Source organism: Phyllobates terribilis, unplaced genomic scaffold (assembly GCF_046119375.1).
Source record: "Phyllobates terribilis strain yellow unplaced genomic scaffold, ASM4611937v1 Scaffold_11__3_contigs__length_659146591, whole genome shotgun sequence".
NCBI lineage: Eukaryota > Metazoa > Chordata > Amphibia > Anura > Dendrobatidae > Phyllobates > Phyllobates terribilis.
Window position 1 is genome coordinate 579,175,433 of NW_027362771.1, and position 22,022 is coordinate 579,197,454.

At 48.2% G+C, this 22,022-nt stretch overlaps 1 protein-coding gene across 1 annotated transcript in view; it reads right to left on the reverse strand.

The window, feature by feature from the left end:
• Positions 1-268: 268 nt before the first annotated feature.
• Positions 269-22,022, reverse strand: part of LOC141165352 (beta-1,3-galactosyltransferase 2-like) — a 34,727-nt gene continuing 12,973 nt past the window's right edge. The window contains exon 2 of the mRNA XM_073650947.1: positions 269-2,084. Coding sequence (XP_073507048.1) covers positions 1,002-2,036 — 1,035 coding nt within the window. The 5' untranslated portion in view covers positions 2,037-2,084 and the 3' untranslated portion in view covers positions 269-1,001. The remainder of the gene's footprint in view (positions 2,085-22,022) is intronic.

Consider the following 22,022-nt stretch of genomic DNA (forward strand, 5'->3'; position numbering starts at 1 on the left):
CTCAGTTCTGCTATACCAGTATATTCAGTTGTTTAATGTTGTTGAAAAAAAGCAGATTACAGACATGACACAAAACGAAAGTCATTTCAAATGGCAACTTTAGGGCTTTAAGAAACACTAAAAGAAATCAAGATTAAAAATGTGGTACTCAGTAAGGGTAATTTTTTTCATACCAAGCAGAGGGAAAAATTATGGAATCACTCAATTCTGAGGAAAAAAATATGGAATCATTAAAAAACAAAAACAAAAGAACACTCCAATACATCACTAGTATTTTGTTGCACCACCTCTGGCTTTAATAACAGCTTCCAGTCTCTGAGGCATGGACTTAATGAGTGACAAACAGTACTCTTCATCAATCTGGCTCCAACTTTCACTGATTGCTGTTGCCAGATCAGATTTGGAGGTTGGAGCCTTGTCATGGACCATTTTCTTCAACGTCCACCAAAGATTTTCAATTGGATTGAGATCCGGACTATTTGTAGGCCATGACATTGACCTTATGTGTCTTCTTTCAAGGAATGTTTTCACAGTTTTTGCTCTATGGCAGGATGCATTATCATCTTGAAAAATGATGTCATCATCCCAAAACATCTTTTCAATTGATGGGATAAGAAAATATCCAAATATGTCCAAAATATCAATCCTCCGAGCCCGGAGATACCATAATTTTTGCCAGGTATAACTTTCTCCTGCTGCTATCCCTAACACTGAGTGAAGGAAAGGGCAGAGCAGAGAGAGCTTACACATTCAGGAGCTTGCCTAATATATATTACGAGCAACAGGAAAGCCAGATATGTGAAGTAGTTACACTGCAGCAGCAAAATGATAGTTTTTTTTTAAATAATTTATTTGTAAAGTTGCTTTCCTTTATATGTAGACAAATCAAATAGAAATAATAAAAATCAATGCAAAACGTCCATAGTTTTTTTTTAAATATCTGAGTTGCCTCTTCATCATGAGTAATTCTCGAGAAATATGTTTTTTTCTATAGCCCATTCTTAGTTTCCACTTTCTTCGCACTTCTGAGATTTCTTAGCCAAAAAGTCTGCCCATGTATTCCGTAGCACTTCTCCACCATAATTGTGTATTGTGATAAGTTTCCTAAATTTACAGTAGTCATAATCTAACCTGTAAGAGTTAAATAAACCTCTAGGGGGTTCACTAGGTGGAATGTGGAGCTCATACAAACAAATTCCCACAAAAGCATCTTCCATGGGGATGACCCTAATTTCTTGGGCCACATCATAGATTTTTTTTGCCAAATCAGCTGAGAAGACATATCCAGAACCTTTGCAATAGGTTGGGTAGGTATCATTTGGATAGACTTCCTTAGGTACATACCATTTAGAAGCCTTGATCCTGAAAGGGACAGCATTCTTAAAAATATCTCCAGTGAAGAAATTGGTACGCACGGGTAAGTCTGGATAAAGAAAATTATGAATCAGGTAGTCTACATTAAGAAACATGTCACTGTCTATCTTGATGACATAGCTGGCAGAAGGACAGAATTTGATCACCCACTCCATACCCATTAAGGTTTTCAAGGTCAAATTGTAATAGGTGTCCATGAAGTCTTGTTGGACGATGTCCCCAAAGATCCTACTTTCCTCCTCTAACATATCCTGGACTCGCCCTGAAACAGTCTGAGATAGACCCACCAGAAAAATCCTGACCACCTCAACATCATAAATACTTTCATTACCCCATGTTTCTCGGATTGTATGTCTAGACTTCATGTCCTGGGGGTTTACAAGGACCATTAAGACAAGGAAAGGCTTCTGGTTCTTGCACTTGTCTGGCTGGTTAATGAGGAACTGGTATGGATATGGGTATGGAGGGGCCAGTGGGTGCTTGAATGCCGGGTAAGTCAAATTATTCACAGGCTTTTTTCTCTCCTGTAATTTTTTGGATTCTTGAGTCCATTTGTTGCCTATTTTTATTTTGCCTTCATGGCAGACAAAGTACCCAAACATGAACATAAGGATCCCGAAATATAAGGTTAAGAATTTCTGGAAGTGAATTCGGATATTCATGTTGTCCTCCAAAGATCAAAATCAAATATCACCAAGATTCCAAGTGTTCTGTAAAAATGAGAGAAAATGAAAAAACAAATTATAGAAAAACTTTGACAGTAAATTTCACAAGCCTATATATACAGCCCAAGCATGTACATTTAATGATGAGCAGTGGTCATATATGCCAGGCCCAAAGAGAAAAGCCTGACTTTAAGTTGCAGAGCCCAAAAACAAAATCTGTAAAGTTTTCAAAACAGCCTCTTCATCTTAAGACGTTCTTTATACTATTTATGTGAATTTACAAAAATATGTTGTCCTCTCAAGTCCATTTTTATTTTGTATGAAAATGTTCCTATTTTCTTAGCTCTTCTGAGATTTCTCAGCCAACACGTCTGACCACATTTTCCCTATCTCTTATCCATCATAATGGAACACTTTCCTAAATTTCCAAGGGTCATAATCAACGCTGTTATCGCTAAATGTACCTCCTAGGGCAACCATGAGAGCCACATTCAGTTCGAAGAGATGGTCGCGAGTCACATTCAGCTCCCCTCTGTTGGTGACCTCTGTAAATTAGGTGGACTATGGAACTGTTTTGTAAGTATTAGTATTATGTTAAAGTGGTCAGTATTTTTCTGGTGGGTCTACCCTAGATTGCTTCTGACTAAACCAAGGATTTGTTAGAGTAGGAAGGAGTGACCTATGATGTGATATACTAAGACTTCATGGAGGCCTATTACAATTTAATCTTAAAAATCTTAATGGGTATATAATTGTAGCACCCTGAGGATTCGGCTGCTACAGGGGTATTGCACCTCAACCCAGAGGTGTGATATTCCACTCCCGGGTAAGGAAGGAGTGTGGAACTGAGCTCGGTAGGCTGCATGCACTACATACATCCCATTTCCGAGGAACAGGCCGACGGTACTCCTACTTAGAAATGTGCAGGTACGACCGAGTCTGTTCCTGGCTGGAGTGGGAGGGGGGTGGTACATCCCAAGTAGTGTAGGGGCAGATAGGGGGAGCAGCCTGGGTAAAGATAGGAGCTCATTGGGTGCTGGTCACCTGAGCTCACACATAGAGGGTGTATATAAGGTGGGCACCAACTAAGAACAGGGTCAGTTGCAGAGAGGAAGTCAGCGAGCAGAGGAGAAGAAAGACCCAGAGTGAGAGAGGAGAAGAGAGAGAGAGACCCAGAGGGGGAAACAGCAGAAAAGGACTCCAAGAACCCAACTTAAATCCCCGGGTGAAGAGTCGGCACAGGGTACCGGAACCCAAGCTGGTGGGGGCAAAAACACACCCCAGCCAGAGACCGGAGACCGTGGGCAGCGTTTGTCACGGTCACCCACCACATCCACCACGAAGGCATACCACGTGGAGGGTCATGGAACCCGAGGCCAAGGGTCTCCCAACAGAAGGCCCGAGGGAGCTGGACCTGGGTGGATCAATAGTGGGGACGGCCAGAGAACGGACAGAAGGAGAGCTCAGGGTCACGCTCCGGACTTATTTGGGGGTTGGCTGGATCCAGAACCTGGTGGACGCAGCACGGCTCGGGAGGTCACTCGAAGCTGGAGTGACCAGAACATCAGCAGTGAGTAAACATCCTAAACTGCATAACCCGACTCTGTCTCTGATTGCCGTCTACACTGCATCACCACAACCCCCATCCTCTGCACCTGATCCCCCTGAGGCCATACCCCACCCGTTGGGGGTTATATCATCAAAGCTGCACCTACACCATCAGCCTCAGCGGACCCTGCTGCAGCGGCGGCCACAGTGACCGCAACACAACGGGTGGCGTAGTCGACATTAAGAACTTAGCAACATCTGTAGGACTGCCACATACAACTCAGTTTGACACCCTGGGCACGGACCGGGTCACAGCCACTCGGAAGACTACAACTCCCATCTGATCCGGCTCCGGATATTCCCCCTAAAGAATATGGCCCAGAGGGCGCGTCAACTTTGGCGTAGTCGGCAGGATTACGTGCCCGCAACAACCGGGTACTGCGTGCCTGAAGAAAAGAATGAGTTTACCTCAAAAAGAAGTCTCCTGCCGGTTCCGGAGGGTCCCCGCCATCGGACTCCATCACAGGTCGATTCCCGCCGGTTGTCCGCCATTAACAGCTTTTTCCCGCCATCTGCAGAGTTTCCCGCCACTGGGAAGCGATTCCCGCCATTTCCAAAGGTTTCCCGCCTTGGAAGAGCGGACGCCATTATGGGCGTGCCAGAGGGTGGTGAGAGGCCACCTCCCATCGTGGGCCAGGACCGAAAATGGCGCCAAAAGTGGAAACCGCCCCCACCAACAGAGACTGTGATGCTAGAGGTGTCTGTCAGCGTGAAAGAACCGCCCCTGGAGCTGACAGTCACCCAGTGGCCCCGGGACCGCCCTCGAAGTGGGAGGAGACGAAAGAAAAGAACGAAGATGGGTGCCGCCTGGAGCAGTCTGGAGCGAGCGCACCCGGAGGCAGGAAGCCTGGAAAGGAGTAGCAGAGAAGCTCACCCGGAGATGGCGAGAGAGCAGAGCAGCACCGGCCCGCTGGCCAGGAGCCTGCTGGAAGAAGAGCAGAGCAGCACCGACCCGTTGGTCAGGAGCCTGCTAGAAACCACGACCCCACTAGGCCTAGTGGAGGTCCTTGCACAGCTCCCCCAAGACCGGGAGTGTGCACAGACTGCCCTGGAGGGCCTTGCACGGAGGATGGCCCGGGTACAGCGAGAGACATTGGCGGAGTGGAGCCGAGAGATGGCCCAGCAAACCAAGACCCGGAGCACGCCAGCCAAGATGAGGAGACAGACCGCCTCTGAGGACGGCGCGGGAGGACCCAAGGCCGGAGACGGCGCCGAGAAGGGAGCCGAACGCATGGAGGCAGGTAAAGGGGACGTCTATACCCCAAATCAGGACACCGCTTGCCTGCCCCAGCTTCCCGTCGCAGAGCCCGAAAGTCCCCCTGCTGTGCCCGAAAACGCCATGTCACCGACGCAGACTAGGCCCCAACCGGAAGCCGCCGCCGCGACCCCTGTGACGTCATGCGCACCGACCCCGAGCGTGGCAAAACAGGAAGTAACACCAGCCTGGTCGCAGGGCCTAGAATTCCCGGGCGTCGCATCACCAACAGCGCCCCCTACCTCCGCGGAGCCTCCGGCCTGGCCGCAAGGCCAGGTAGCCCAGGGCGCCGCCGTCCTAACGGTGCCCTTCACCTTCCAGGTGCCCCAGGCCTGGCCGCAAGGCCTGGGCAACCCGGGCGCCACCACCACCGCGCCCGCACCCGTAAAACCAAGGGTGCCGCGTCTGGGAGAGGACTTGTTTGCCAAGCACACGTGGCCGGACGGGCAGCCTTTCATCTGGCCTCAGAGGTATTATGAACTGGAGCACCAGAGGAGAGTTGGGGCCATGTGTGCACCCCTGATTCCGGCTCCGAAGCCCGTGATAAGGATCTCGCCCCCGCTTGAAGAGGCCCAATTTGAGTGGGACCCCACCGGAGAAGACCTAATGGGGTTCACTCAGGAAACCAGGGCAGCTGCAGCGGAGCGTGCTGAGTGTTGCCGACAGCAGCTCGAGGAGTTTGCGAGGGAGCGGAGAGAGAGGCGGGTCCGGGAACAACAGGCCCAAATAAGGAGCGCCGAGCAGAAGAGCCGAACCAGGAGGGACCCCCGTGCAGCGCACAGTCCCCGTACCACCGGGACTGTAATAAAGTTTAACCTGCAGCATGGGTGGGGCTTCATCAGAGACAACAACACCCCCGGCGACGTCTTTGTCACGCGCAGAGACGTGGAGTCCCATCTGCCGGAGGGGCACAGAGGTCGTGACCTTTACATCGGGGACGAGGTCACCTTTACCCGGCACAAGTGTGCCAAAGGACCTTACGCCCTCCATGTGCATCGCCTGACAGAGGAGGAGCTGCGATGTGAGGAGGAAGAGCAAGAGGATCCGGACGGGTCTGAAGCTGAGATCCCCAAAGAAGGAGCAGGAGGAAGACGTTGTTGGGTACAGCGGAGCAGGTGCTGTAAATAGTTACCCGATCGGGGTATAAAGAAACTGTTACTGCAAATATAGTCCCCGTTGGGACCAGCTGAGTGAACTGTTTACCCGTTTACCCTTAATTCCACAGGCTGAGGACTGTGAGCAGCCATTCCCTTTCCCTCCTTAACTGGCCGAGGACTGAGAGCGGCCATACCCTTGTATATAGTTGCGCGTCCTAAAGCGCCCCCTACCGGTTTTATAGGAAAACCAGTTTTCCAGAGAGACTGTCGCACTTTACCCGGTCACACGTTGCACAGTGACCGGAGGAGGAGCCAGAGGCGACGAGAAAGTTTTATATATACAATGTTTTATATATTTTATATGTTTATGAAAAAATTTTGTATGTTTTTGGTGTTATGTCTTACAGCCCGAGGACGTGCTGTGATTTACCAGGGGGGAATGTAGCACCCTGAGGATTCGGCTGCTACAGGGGTATTGCACCTCAACCCAGAGGTGTGATATTCCACTCCCGGGTAAGGAAGAAGTGTGGAACTGAGCTCGGTATTCTGCATGCACTACATACATCCCATTTCCGAGGAACAGGCCGACGGTACTCCCACTTAGAAATGTGCAGGTACGACCGAGTCTGTTCCTGGCTGGAGTGGGAGGGGGGTGGTACATCCCAAGTAGTGTAGGGGCAGATAGGGGGAGCAGCCTGGGTAAAGATAGGAGCTCATTGGGTGCTGGTCACCTGAGCTCACACATAGAGGGTGTATATAAGGTGGGCACCAACTAAGAACAGGGTCAGTTGCAGAGAGGAAGTCAGCGAGCAGAGGAGAAGAAAGACCCAGAGTGAGAGAGGAGAAGAGAGAGAGAGACCCAGAGGGGGAAACAGCAGAAAAGGACTCCAAGAACCCAACTTAAATCCCCGGGTGAAGAGTCGGCACAGGGTACCGGAACCCAAGCTGGTGGGGGCAAAAACACACCCCAGCCAGAGACCGGAGACCGTGGGCAGCGTTTGTCACGGTCACCCACCACATCCACCACGAAGGCATACCACGTGGAGGGTCAGGGAACCCGAGGCCAAGGGTCTCCCAACAGAAGGCCCGAGGGAGCTGGACCTGGGTGGATCAATAGTGGGGACGGCCAGAGAACGGACAGAAGGAGAGCTCAGGGTCACGCTCCGGACTTATTTGGGGGTTGGCTGGATCCAGAACCTGGTGGACGCAGCACGGCTCGGGAGGTCACTCGAAGCTGGAGTGACCAGAACATCAGCAGTGAGTAAACATCCTAAACTGCATAACCCGACTCTGTCTCTGATTGCCGTCTACACTGCATCACCACAACCCCCATCCTCTGCACCTGATCCCCCTGAGGCCATACCCCACCCGTTGGGGGTTATATCATCAAAGCTGCACCTACACCATCAGCCTCAGCGGACCCTGCTGCAGCGGCGGCCACAGTGACCGCAACACAACGGGTGGCGTAGTCGACATTAAGAACTTAGCAACATCTGTAGGACTGCCACATACAACTCAGTTTGACACCCTGGGCACGGACCGGGTCACAGCCACTCGGAAGACTACAACTCCCATCTGATCCGGCTCCGGATATTCCCCCTAAAGAATATGGCCCAGAGGGCGCGTCATAATGCTCACCAGATTCTTTCTTCTGCCAGTTATATCATTTTCTATAGAACAAGTTTTTGATTTAAAAACCTTATTAAAAAAAATCTGGTTTAAGCAACCTTAATTCAGATGCATGCTTCCCTTGTAAGCCACTAATTATAGGGAGGTCAAGCTACTAAATGTCTACTGTTTTCATTGGAACTGGGAAGTCTCACTGGACCAAGACTTACTAATAGTGTTGATCGAGCACTAAAATGCTCGGGTGCTCGAAGCTCGGGCCGAGCTCGCCGTGATACTCGGGTGCTCGATCCGAGCAACAAGCCCAATGTTAGTCTATGGGAGACCCGAGCATTTTTGCGGCGGTACCCCTGGCAGTCTTTTAAAAGCCTAATAAGTGCCCAAAACGATAGTGACAGTGCTCAAATGACATGGGGACAGCATGGGGATCGCCCCAGGAAGCATTTCTGACCCCCAGGTCACTGCTGTCAACAACGTGGTCAGAGGTATTAAGCCACTTTTACGGGCTCACAATAAAACGTTCAAAAACTAAACTGAAACTTTTTTCATGTGAAATATGTTAAGGAATTTCTTTTCCAGGGTAAAGACTTGTGTATAAGGTAAAATAAATAACCAAAAACAAAAATACTCATCCACACCTTGGGCTATGTTCACAAGTAGCATTTTTTATGCGTTTTTGCACTTTTGTATTGCTTTCAACTGTGACAAATGCATTCACCTGGAAATGTCATTTTAACATTTTACAACCTTATCTGGCCATGTGCTGTGTGACACATGCATAAAGTGCTGAAAAGACATGGGAACAGCATGGGGAAGACCCCTGGAAGCATCTCTGACACCCAGGTCACTGTTTAAAAGTGTGCCCATCATAAGTGATCCTTGCCGCATCAGAAGATGCAGACTTGCAACTATCCCCGTGCAAGTTCTAGTCCCAGGGCAGTGTTCAATTGTACCTCCCCCATTCCTTGCAATACAAGCGCAAGTATGCAGCCTGCCACCCACCCACCCCCAGGCTGCAATACTATACTGCTTGCTTGCAGATGAAATTGGGCCTTTTAGGCATGTGGAGGCAGAATCTGGCCACCACGTCATGGCTGCGTTGGCAGCCTGGAATCCATACTCAGTCCCCAGCCGCCCGGCTGCCGGGTGTCCATGATCGGTCCCCAGCCGCCCCGTGGCCGGGGGTCCACACACGGTTCCCAGTCGCCTGGGGGCAGCCGGGTGTCCATAAACGGTCCCCAGCCGCCCCTATTTCTCCTTGGAACATCCCCCCACACCCTTTTCTTAGCCCGGCCTGCTTTAGGGCAGCATTGGACAAGCCCACCAGAGAACCAGACTCCTCCGGTGGGCCCTGGCTTCTCCATCAGGTGTTACAACTCTCCTGTTAGGTTTTTTTTAGTTTGCTGGTCACATGACCATTTTTGCCTATTTAATCCGGCTACGCCCTCCTGGCATTGCTGGACTTCATTGTATTTACTACTGTTGAGCTAGCTTGGTGCTCTGTTGCCGTTCTCTGTTAGTTTTGCTAGGTCTTCTGACCTCTATGCTTTTTGTTGTGTGTTTGTCTTTGACTGCTACGATTTCTGCTAGGAGGTGTCCCACTTATCCCAGTCCCTAGTTCTTGTAGGGATTCCTCCCTCACATCTATAGGTCTTCGTACAGACTAGCCGAGGACTTTAGCGGGTCTGATCGCAGGATCAGGTTCCCCGTTACATCGTAGGGATCTAGTTTAGTTTTATTGTAGGGACAGATCTCCTGTCTTTCCTTAGTCTCTGTAGCAGATCATAACAGTAAGTCCAGCCTTAAAAAAAAAAAATTTCTCTAAGGAAAGACCTCCAGTTTTCCATCATGATCTCGGTGCAAGATTTGGCTCAACGCTTGCAGGGACTCTCTCTGGAGGCGACCAAGCTCCAACAACACGTAAGTAGCTGTTCTGGAGCGCATTTTGTGGAACCAAAGGTACGTCTGCCTGATCTATTTTTTGGCGAGCAACAAGATTTTTTTTCTTTTAAAAATGCTTGTCTATTATATTTTCGTTTAAGACCCGGATCCTCTGGTGATGAATCACAGCGCATAGGGTTCATAATGTCACTTTTGCGCAAAGATCCTCAGGGATGGGCCTTCTCTCTCCAACCTAGTGATCCGTGCTTTAGTTCAGTGGATAGTTTTTTTTCTGCTTTGGGTTTGTTGTACGATGATCCTGATCGTGTCTCATCTGCTGAGTCTGAATTAAGACGTTTGAGGCAGGGATCAGGTAATGTGGAAAAATATTGTTCTCAGTTCCGTCGGTGGTCTGCCCAGGTGGGGTGGAACGATTCAGCTTTGAAAAGCTTGTTTCTTGCAGGGCTAGGTGAAAGGGTTAAGGATTTACTGATTGCTTATCCCACACCTGGAAACTTGCAGGAGGCAATGCAATTAGCTATACGGGTGGACAGGAGACTGCGTGCAAGGGTTAATGAGAGCAAATCCTCTTCTATGTCAGCTTCGAGTCCTGAGAGGTTCTGTGCTGACAATGGAGAGCCGATGGAAATTGGGGCGATGGCACCCCGCTCTCAGGAAAAAGACCGCCGACTTTCTGAAGGCTTGTGCTTCTTTTGCGGAAATTCTGGTCATTTTATTAAGAGCTGTGTGCTTCGTATGAAGAAAGAAAAAAAAATGGTCAGTCATGCCCGTATTGCCTGTTTAAATTCTAAGGGAGTATTCCTATCTGCCATTACTGCTGCTCAGGATGAATTAATTGAATTTCGGGTATTTATGGATTGTGGATCTACTCTGAATGTGATTGATGGGGGATTCTTGGAAAAACTTAGATTAGAACCTAAAACTTTGTCATCCCCTATTGCTGTGGTTTCTGTCGATGGCTCTCCCTTGAAGAGTGTTACTCACAAGGTCTGTGAATTTCCCCTCACTATTAATGGTATTCATCAAGAGAATTTGGATTTGGTGGTATTGGATAATTTGCCTTCTCCAGTAATATTGGGGTTACCCTGGTTAAAATTTCACAATCCTGTACTGGATTGGTCTACCAGTGAAATTAAATCCTGGAGCCATAAATGTTATGACAAGTGTTGTAACGGGCGTATTGCAGCTTTGGATAGGGGAGAATTGCCTGTTCCTATTCAGGATTTTTGGAGAGTTTTTTCTGAGAAGGAATCGCAGGTTTTGCCTCCCCATAGAGACTATGATTGTTCTATTGAATTTGTCCCTGGAGCGACTCTTCCTAAAAGTCGTTTATTTAACCTTACTATTCCTGAGAGGAAGGCTTTGGAGGAATACATACAGACAAGCTTGGCCGCCGGTCACATTAGGCCTTCCAAGTCTCCTGTGGCTGTTGGATTTTTTTTTGTAAAAAAAAAAGATGGCGGTTTACGTCCTTGTCTGGACTTTCGTGAGATTAATAAAATTACTGTACGCAATCCTTACCCACTGCCATTGATTCTTGATTTATTTAACCAGTTAGTGGGGGCCAAGTGGTTCTCTAAAATTGATCTCCGGGGGGCATACAATTTGTTGCGCATGAAGGAGGGTGATGAATGGAAGACTGCTTTTAACACTCCTGTGGGTCATTTTGAGAATCTGGTTATGCCTTTTGGTCTCACCAATGCTTCAGCATTTTTTCAGAATCTTATTAATGATATCCTTAGACCTTTAATCGGCAAAAATGTGGTTGTGTGTTTGGATGACATTTTGATTTATTCGCCGGATCTGGAGTCTCATTGGCGGAGCGTACGTGAGGTATTACAGTTATTAATGGACAATTCGCTTTTTGCTAAGCTGGAGAAATGTGAGTTCGCTGTACAGAGAATTAGTTTTTTGGGCTATATTATCTCCAGTGAAGGTTTTGAGATGGACCCGGTTAAAGTTCAAGCTGTGCAGGAATGGCCTAGGCCTATTGGTTTGAAATCGATACAGAGGTTTTTGGGTTTCGCCAATTATTACAGAAAATTCATAAAAAAAATTTCTATTATTGTCAAACCGCTGACCGATCTCACCAGGAAAGGTGCTAATGCGGTTCAGTGGACTTCTGAGGCCATTGAAGCTTTTGTGTTTTTAAAGGAGAGGTTCACCTCTGCTCCCATCCTTATGCAGCCTGATGTGACTAAGCCGTTTTTGGTTGAGGTTGATGCTTCTTCGGTGGGGGTTGGTGCGGTGTTGTCTCAGGAAAACAAGGATGCAGTACATCCCTGTGCCTTTTTTTCAAAAAAATTTTCCGAGACTGAACTTAATTACGATATTGGTAATCGGGAATTGCTGGCGATTAAACTCGCATTTGAACACTGGCGTCACCTCTTGGAAGGTGCTGAATTTCCCATTCAGGTTTTCACTGATCATAAAAATCTGATCTATCTTGATGCTGCCAAGCGCTTGAATGCCCGTCAGGCTAGGTGGGCACTTTTTTTCTCGCGGTTTAATTTTTCCGTTACTTACATCCCGGGTACCAAGAATGTTAAAGAGGATGCTTTGTCTCGCAGCTTTTCTCCCATGGTCGGTGTTGAGGAGGAAGAGGAGACCATTTTACAAGAAGGTGTTGTGATTGCTGCTTTGGACTCCGTTTTGGAGGATGAGATTCTTAAAGCACAGGAGAATGCCCCATCTAACACTCCCCATGGGAGGTTGTTTGTGCCTAGGACCTTTAGGAGAGATTTGTTTGTTGAGTGTCATGAGTCTCGGTTGGCAGGTCATCCTGGAATTTCTGAGACCAAGAGACTTGTGGGTCGCAGTTTTTGGTGGCCTGGATGGCAGAAGGAAGTCATTAAGTGGGTGCGCCAATGTACTGTGTGTGCAAGATCTAAGTCTTCGCATGCTCCTGCTGCGGGGTTGCTTTGCCCTCTGTAGGTTCCTAGTGCACCTTGGACACATCTGGCTATGGACTTTATTACTGACCTTCCTCCCTCTGAAGGTTTCATGGTCATCTGGGTGGTCGTGGACCGTTTTAGCAAGATGTGTCACTTGGTTCCCTTCATCAAACTGCCTTGAGCTACGACACTCGCTAAGGCCTTTGTCAAGGAAATTGTCAGACTACATGGTGTTCCTACTGACATTGTTACTGATAGGGGACCTCAGTTCGTGGCTCGTTTTTGGCATGCCTTTTGTGACAGGTTGGGAGTTCATTTGTCGTTTTCATCCGGATCTCATCCGGAGTCTAATGGCCAGACAGAAAGGAAGAACCAGGATGTTGAGCAGTTCTTGCGTTGTTTTGTGGCAGAGAATCAAGAGGGGTGGTCTGAGTTTCTGCCACTTGCTGAATTTGCTCTTAACAACCATACATCCTCTTCTGCTGGGTGTTCGCCTTTTTTTTGTTGTTCTGGGAGACATCCGTCTTTTGGGTCATTCTCCAAATTGGTTTCAGCTGTGCCTGAGGAGGAGAGTTTTTCCGGTGATTTGGAGAGAGTTTGGACGGATGTGCGTGGTAATCTTCAGGAGGCTAACAAAAAATCTAAGAGGTACTTTGATAGGAAACGACAAGAGGTTTTGTTTGCTGTTGGTGACATGGTTTGGTTGTTCTCTAAGAATCTGCGATTGAGGATTCCTTCTAAAAAATTGGGTCCCAAGTTCGTAGGGCCCTTTAAGGTGCTTCAGATAGTTAACCAATCTGCTGTTAGGCTGGAGGTTCCTACGTCCTGGAGGATTAATCCGGTGTTTCATGTTTCTCTGTTGAAAAAAGTTGATGTGTCGGATGGTGACGCCTCTGCCACTGTTCCTCCGGTGGTGGAGGACGGGGAATATGAAATTTCCTGCATCCTAAATTCTAGATGGTATAGAGGGAGTTTGCAGTATCTCGTCGCTTGGAAGGGTTTCGGACCTGAGGATAACTCATGGGTGAGGGCGGATGATGTTTCTGCTTCCAGACTTGTCAGAGCGTTTCACAGGAGGTTTCCTGGTAAGCCTGGGCCTAGGGGATCCGGAGGATCCTCTTAGAAGAGGGGGTACTGTTACAACTCTCCTGTTAGTTTTTTTTTAGTTTGCTGGTCACATGACCATTTTTGCCTATTTAATCCGGCTCCTCCCTCCTGGCATTGCTGGACTTCATTGTATTTACTACTGTTGAGCTAGCTTGGTGCTCTGTTGCCGTTCTCTGTTAGTTTTGCTAGGACTTCTGACCTCTATGCTTTTTGTTGTGTGTTTGTCTTTGACTGCTATGATTTCTGCTAAGAGGTGTCCACCTTATCCCAGTTCCTAGTTCTTGTAGGGATTCCTCCCTCACATCTATAGGTCTTCGTACAGACTCGCCGAGGACTTTAGCGGGTCTGATCGCAGGATCAGGTTCCCCGTTACATCGTAGGGATCTAGTTTAGTTCTATTGTAGGGACAGATCTCCTGTCTTTCCTTAGTCTCTGTAGCAGATCATAACATCAGGGGAGTTGAGAGTGCCAAGGTGAGGAGCATGATGATGATGATGACAGAAGTTAGCATCTGCTTTGTTTTCTTTTAATGCAAGTGTAAGTGTGAAGCCTGCCACCCACCCACCCCCAGATTGCAATGCCATACTGCTAGCTTGCACTTGAAATGGGGCCTTTTAGTTTGGAGGAGGCCGAAGCTGGCCACTACCTCATGGCTGCTTCGGCAGCGAGGTATCCATACTCAGTCCCCAACCGCCCCTATTTGTCCTGGTGTGCCTTATACATAACATTAAGCGCGTATACCAAAACATTACCTGTGCCCACCCCAGGGCATTTAGTGGGAAGGAGAGCCTATTCCGCTCTAGTGTGTGCATGCCAAACCCCTGTTCATGGTACATGCGAAGATGCCTCCCAACCTGTACATGTCGTTGCAGACTTGCAACTATCCCCGTTCAAGTCCTTGTCCCAGGGCAGTGTTCAATTGTACCTCTCCCATTCCTTGCAATGCAAGCGCAAGTATGCAGCCTGACACCCACCCACCCCCAGGCTGCAATACCATATTGCTTGCACTTTAAATTGGGCCTTTTAGGCATGTGGAGGCGGAATCTGGCCACCACGCCATGGCTGCGTCGCCGGCCTGGTATCCATACTCAGTCCCCAGCCGCCCGGTGGCCGGATGTCCCCGCTTGCTCCCCAGCCTCCAGGGGGCGGCCGGGTGTCCATACTCGGTCCCCAGCTACCCCTATTTGTCCCGGTAACCTTTTCCACACTTTTCTTAGCCTGGCCTGCTTTAAGGCAGCGTTGGTCGAGCCCACCAGGCAACCTGACTCCTCCGGTGGCCCCTGGCTTCTCCATCAGGGGAGTTGAGAGTGCCAAGGTGAGGAGCATGATGAGGATGATAGAAGTTAGCATCTGCTTTGTTTTGTTGGAATGCAAGCGCATGTATGTAGTAGCGGCTAGGCCTGAGGTGGTCAGCGTTTTGGCGCATATCCTACCTCCTCCGAGGATTGCTGGATGTTTTCCTGCTACTATCCAAGTTCTATGACTCCCGTTAAAACAAAGCTTCAGGTGATAAATGATGGGTGAGGTAGTGGCAAAGGAGAAAGAGCAGGAGGAACAGGGACCATTTACATCAATATCAGGCCAGTCAACCAGATATGTCTTGTAGGATATGTTTCTGTAACAAAAGGAGCGGTTCGGCTACACAGTTATAGGGCATACAGTGAGTGCCATGCCTACCAAAAATTTCGAGGCACTCCAATGCCCCTTGGAAATGACATGGAGGTCAGAGGGCCTTAACTAAACCTTTTTTTCCACTTATATCAACTGGGTCTCCTGTGCACTGTTGGCCTAAGCAGTGAATGGAAGGCTTTCCAAAAATTATGAGGAACTGCAATGCCCCTTACAAGAGCCATGCAATACAGCATATTACAAACATTATTCCCATTATTGGGGAGTGGGTCTCCCATAGTATTTGCTTATGCCTTCCAACAAAAGCTTCAAAAAATTAGGATGGAGCCACTTGCAATGCCCCTTACAAGAGCCATGCAGTACAGCATATTACAAACATAAGTCCCATTATTGGGGAGTGGGTCTCCCATAGGATTTGCTTATGCCTTCCAAGCAAAAGCTGACAAAAATAAGGAAGGAGGAACTTACATTGCTGGCACCCTGGTGGTATAGTGGTGGTGGAGGCTGAGGATAAGGAGAAGAACATAAAACAGCCGAAATGAGGAAGCGTATACCCATGTGTGGGTGTGAAGCGGTGCATGTGAATACACCTCCCGAAATAACACAGTGGATTTGACTTTATGTTACTCTGCTGTCATTTGGTGGTGATGAGAAGTCTGGCCCAATCCAGCCCTTGTTCATTTTGATAAGGGTCAGCTTGTCAGCCTTGTCAGTTGACAGGCGAGTGCGCTTATCAGTTATAATTCCCCCAGCGGCACTAAAAACACGCTCCGATAACATGCTAGCGGCAGGGCAGGCCAGGACCTCCAAGGCTTACAGAGCGAGTTCATTCCAAGTGTCCAGCTTGGATACCCAATAATTAAAAGGCACAGAGGAATCACGGAGGACGCTGGTACGGTCGGCAAGGTACTCCCTCACCATCTTTTGAAACTTTCCACTCCTTGTGAGAGTACCGCGCGCCTCAGGGCCTGTAAGCTGGGGGGGTGTCAGAAATCTTTCCCAGAACGTTGACAGTGTTCCCCTGCCTCTGCTGGATTGGAGTTGCATCTCTCTCGCCTGTACGCCTTGGTTGGTCAACGAACTGTGTCCTCTGCCGCTAGCGTGTTCAGATGGGAATTTTTTTAAGAGTTCTGCAGCAAGGGCCTTTTGGTACTGCCCCATTTTTGTAGACCTCTCCACCTCAGAAATAAGAGAGTGAAAGTTCTCCTTGTAGCGGGGGTCTAAAAGTGTCAACAACCAGTAATGACACCCAACATTTTGACAACGCGAGGGTCACGGTTAAGGCAGCGTAACATAAAGTCAGCCATGCGTGCCAGACTGGTAACGGGCAAGATTTCCGTGTCCTCACCAAGATGACGACTGAACATGCTCTCCTCCTCCTCCTCCCCCCTGTCCTCAGGCCACCCACGCTGAACCGACGGTATGACACTTGTACAGGTACTTCCGTCTACAGTGCATGATAGCAGCTCCTGTTCTTCATCCTCCTCCTCCCTCTCCTCCTTTCCCTCATTGTCCCCCAATGCACATTGGGATGAGATGAGGCTGGGCTGTGTGTAATCGCTCACTACGGCTTCTTGATCCATCTCATCATACTCTGGCTGCAATGCCTCCTCTTTAATTCTCTCCAGAGAGCGTTGCAAAAGACAGACAAGTGTGATGCTGACACTAATGATGGAGTCATCGCCACTCACCATCTTGGTGGCCTCCTCAAAATTTGTCAGGATGGTACATATGTCAGACATCCAGGTCCACTCCTGAGGTCATATGTGTGGAGTCCGACCTGAATATCGACGTCCTTGTTGCATCTGGTACTCCACAGCTGCTCTCTTCTGCTCACAAATCCTTTGCAACATGTGGAGGGTAGAGTTCCAACGTGTGGTGACATCACACACCAGTCGGTGTGCTGGAAGCTGCAAACGCTGCTGCAACACAGCAAGGGCTGCGGAAGCTGTAGCCGACTTGCAAAAATGAGCTGACAGGCAGCGTACTTTCACGAGAAGATCTGGCAACTCGGGGTACGATTTAAGAAACCGCTGAGCCACGAGGTTAAGCACATGAGCCAGGCATGGTACGTGTGTGATCTCACCTCGCCTCAGAGCCGCCACCAGGTTACGGCCATTGTCACACACGACCGTGCCGGGATGTAGGTTCAGCGGTCTCAGACACAGATCTGCCTGCTCTTTCACAGCTGTCCACAACTCACAAGCAGTGTGAGGTTTATCACCTAAGCTTATGAGTTTCAGCACAGCCTGTTGCCGCTTGGCGGAGGCAGTACTGCAGTGCTTCCAGCTTGTAACTGATGCGTTGATATCTGAGATGGAGGCTGAACATGAGGAGGAGGAGGAGGATGATGCGCAGGAGCTGTACATTGTGGGGGCAACTCTGACTGACATTGGGCCCGCAATCCTCGGTGTGGGGAGGATGTGTTCCGTCCCAAGTGTCGGCGGGGGACCGAGTACCGAGGGATGGCCACCGCCATAAAGTTGCAGAAGGATTCCGTCTCCACCAGCCTAAAAGGCAGAATTTCCAACGCAAGCACTCGTGAAATGTGCGAATTTAGGACTGTGGCCTGTGGGGCGTTAGCTGCGAATTTCTGCTTTCGTTCAAAGGTCTGGGATATGGACAATTGAACGCTGCGGTGGGACGTGGACGTTGATGCTGTTTCTTGAGAAACTGCCATAACAAGTGAAGACTGAGAGGAGGGGGCATCTTTACATGCAGCATGGACAGGGGATTGCCTTGCACACACAACAGGGGGTTCTATTGCATGCACAACAGTGGAAGAAGCAATGGTGACACCCGCTGACACTGGTCGTGGACCCTGTGTTTCGCCCCACAAAGTCGGGTGCTTTGCTGCCATGTGCCTGATCATCCTGGTGGTGGTCAGGCTGGTAGTTTTTTCACCCATGCTGATGCTGGCATGGCAGGTGAAACATATGGCCTTTTTGGGGTTATCAGCAGAGTCTTTAAAAAAATTCCAGACTCTGGAAGACCTACCGCTTTTACTGGCAACGTCCCTCGTGTTGGTGTTACGAGGAACGATTGCCCTCCTTTTGTCTGCGGCCACCACACTGCTTCTTCCTGCCTGTTGGGGTACTGCCTCCCTCCCCCTTTGTGCTGCTGCTCTCACTCTGCATGTCCTCCTGCCACGTTGGGTCAGTTACTAGATCATCCACCACCTCCTCCTCTTCTACTTGCGCACCACGATGCTCCTCCTCACTTCCTGGCAATTGTGTCTCGTCATCGTCCACCTCTTGTGACAAATTGCCAGCGTCGACTTCCTGTGGCCGTGGCTGTTCAAATATTTGGGCATCGCTACATGGGATCTCCTCTTCCACCACTTCAAGCGTATAAGGCAAGGGGCACAAATATGGAAATGGACCAGTGAACAGCTCTTCAGAGTGTCCAAGTGTGGGATCAATTGCTGTCTGACGACACTCGGCATGGTGGAAGGAAGGAGCATCAGGGTGAGGAAGAGTATGCGGTCGAGACTCACGGCTAATAAGAGTTGACCATTTGGAAGACAGACCAGAGGTGGTGGTGCCCAGGTAACTGGAAGTATTATCTGCTATCCAATTAATAACCTGTTCACACTGATCAGTTCTCAATACTGGTGTTGTTCTGTGCTTCCCTAGTAATTCGGTCAAGAAGTGGGAGCGAGAAGATGTGGCTGTTGGTTGTGGCACATTTTCACCTTGGCCACGGCCCCGTCCTCTGCACGAACCATCACCAGAACGTCCACTTCCACGTCCCTTGCTACGTGCCTTGCCCATTGTAAAGTAAGTAAAATAGCTTACACTTGCACTATCAATGGAAAAAGGGTAATAAAAAGTAGATTAGAACCATGGAAGAGGAAAACCACAGTTCTATTTCTCTGGCCTACACCCGACTCTTTTAAACAATCTGAACAATCAGGGAGAAACTATTACTGTTTTTCTTTACATAAAAAATACCAAAACCTGAATAATAGAGATTTTTTACCGTGGGATGGCAAAACCACAGTTATTGTTTACTGGGGTATACCAGACTTTTTTAAATAGATATAATTGCGGCTGAACAGTGAGCGACACACTCAAACTGTGTTTTTTTAGATACCAAAGGCCCAAAACTGAATAGTACAGAGATTTGACCCGTGGAACTGCAAAACCACACTGGGATTTGTCGGGCCTACACCAGACTATTTTCAACAGATATATTTTTGTGTCACAACAGTCAGGAGACACTACTGTTTTTCTTTACGGAAAATATACCAAAACCTGAATAATAGAGATTTTTTACCGTGGGATGGCAAAACCACAGTTATTGTTTACTGGGGTATACCAGACTTTTTTAAATAGATATACAGTGCCTACAAGTAGTATTCAACCCCCTGCAGATTTAGCTGGTTGACACGTGCGGAATTAACTTGGCATTGTGGCATTTGTACTGTAGATCAGCCTGGAAGTGGGAAATGCACTGCAGCAAATTTTGTTTTTGTTTTTGTTTTTTTTGTTTTTTAAAAACGTTAAAAGTTAATTCAGAGTGTCATTTATTATTCAACCCCTCAAACCACAAGAATTCTGTTTGGTCCCCCAAAAGTATTAAGAAGTAGTTCAGGCACCAAGAATAATGAGCTTCACATGTGTGGATTAAAGATCTCTTTTGCCAGCCTTTTCTGACTATTTAAGACCCTCCCCAAACTTGTGAACAGCACTCAGACATTGTCAACATGGGAAAGACAAAGGAGCATTCCAAGGCCATCAGAGACAAGATCGTGGAGGGTCACAAGGCTGGCAAGGGGTACAAAACCATTTCCAAGGAGTTGGGCCTACCTGTCTCCACTGTTGGGAGCATCATCCATAAGTGGAAGGCTTATGGAACTACTGTTAGCCTTCCACGGCCAGGACAGCCTTTGAAAGTGTCCTCCCGTGCCGAGGCCAGGCTTGTCCAAAGAGTCAAGGCTAACCCAAGGACAACAAGGAAGGAGCTCCGGGAAGATCTCATGGCAGTGGGGACATTGGTTTCAGTCAATACCATAAGTAACGTACTCCACCGCAATGGTCTCCGTTCCAGACGAGCCCATAAGGTACCTTTACTTTCAAAGCGTCATGTCAAGGCTCGTCTACAGTTTGCTCATGATCACTTGGAAGACTCTGAGACAGACTGGTTCAAGGTTCTATGGTCTGATGAGACCAAGATCGAGATCTTTGGTGCCAACCACACACGTGACGTTTGGAGACTGGATGGCACTGCATACAACCCCAAGAATACCATCCCTACAGTCAAGCATGGTGGTGGCAGCATCATGCTGTGGGGCTGTTTCTCTGCCAAGGGGCCTGGCCATCTGGTCCGCATCCATGGGAAGATGGATAGCACGGCCTACCTGGAGATTTTGGCCAAGAACCTCCGCTCCTCCATCAAGGATCTTAAGATGGGTCGTAATTTCATCTTCCAACAAGACAACGACCCAAAGCACACAGCCAAGAAAACCAAGGCCTGGTTCAATAGGGAAAAAGTCAAGGTGTTGGAGTGGCCTAGTCAGTCTCCTGACCTTAACCCAATTGAAAACTTGTGGAAGGTGCTCAAGAATAAAGTCCACATGAGACACCCAAAGAACCTAGATAACTTGGAGAAGATCTGCATGGAGGAGTGGGCCAAGATAACTCCACAGACCTGTGCCGGCCTGATCAGGTCTTATAAAAGACGATTATTAGCTGTAATTGCAAACAAGGGTTATTCCACAAAATATTAAACATAGGGGTTGTATAATAATTGACCCACACTTTTATGTTTAAAATTTAATAAAATTCAACTGAGCAACATAACTTTTTGGTTTGTAAGATTTATGCTTCTGTTCATAAAACCTACTCTCGTTTGCAGTTTGAAGGCTCTAACTTATTTGCATCTTATCAAACCAGCTAAATCTGCAGGGGGTTGAATACTACTTGTAGGCACTGTAATTGCGGCTGAACAGTGAGTGACACACTGAAACTGTTTTTGTTTTAGATACAAATGGCCCAAAAGTGGATAATACAGAGGTTTGAACCGTGGAAGTGCAAAACAACACTTCTGTTTCTCTTGGGGGGGGAGACCAAAAGGTTAATAGGACGGGTATTTGTACAGTGTGAAGGAGGAAAAAAAAAAGAGGATTTAGATGAAAAAAAAAAGGATTTTTCCTGTCCCCTGAGACCTGGAGCTAAGTCCTACAATTTCAGCAACAGGAGCAGCACACAGGACTGTAATGCAGCGTTTGCTGGTATAACCACTGCGTCTCCTATACGGCCTGCCTGCCTGATATCTGGGATGGATATTAGTCCTGAGAAGGACTGTTTGCTTGATCTGGCAGCCTTTACAGACCCTACACTAACTATTTCGCAGTTTATATCTCTCCCTAAATCAGCAGCGCTGTCCCTACACTGTCTGATCCGGAGCGACTGTGTCCAAGATGGCGGTGCCCGGTTTTAAATACTCGAGGTGACGCCGTGCGGCCAGCCAATCACTGTAATGCCCACAACCAACATGGCTGCGGCATTACAGTGACTGGCTGGCAATCCCTGCTCTGTAAAGAGCGCCAAACATGCAGGGCGGAGACCCGAGCTCCCGCCCGAGTAACCCGGAAATGCTCAGTGCTCGCCGAACATCCCGAGTAGCGTGATGCTCGGGCGAGTACCGAGCAGTGTCGAGCATGTTCGCTCAACACTACTTACTAATCTAACTAATAAATTAGAGCTCCAACTGAAGGACGCTTTTACATTAGATCAATATCTAATTAGACACTGGAGATGCCCATATAAATATTCTAAAAATGTTATTATTTGTACAGTGTTATTTTTACAACTCTTCATTTTATACCTTCTTATACCATATTTTCCATAAGGTGGTATTC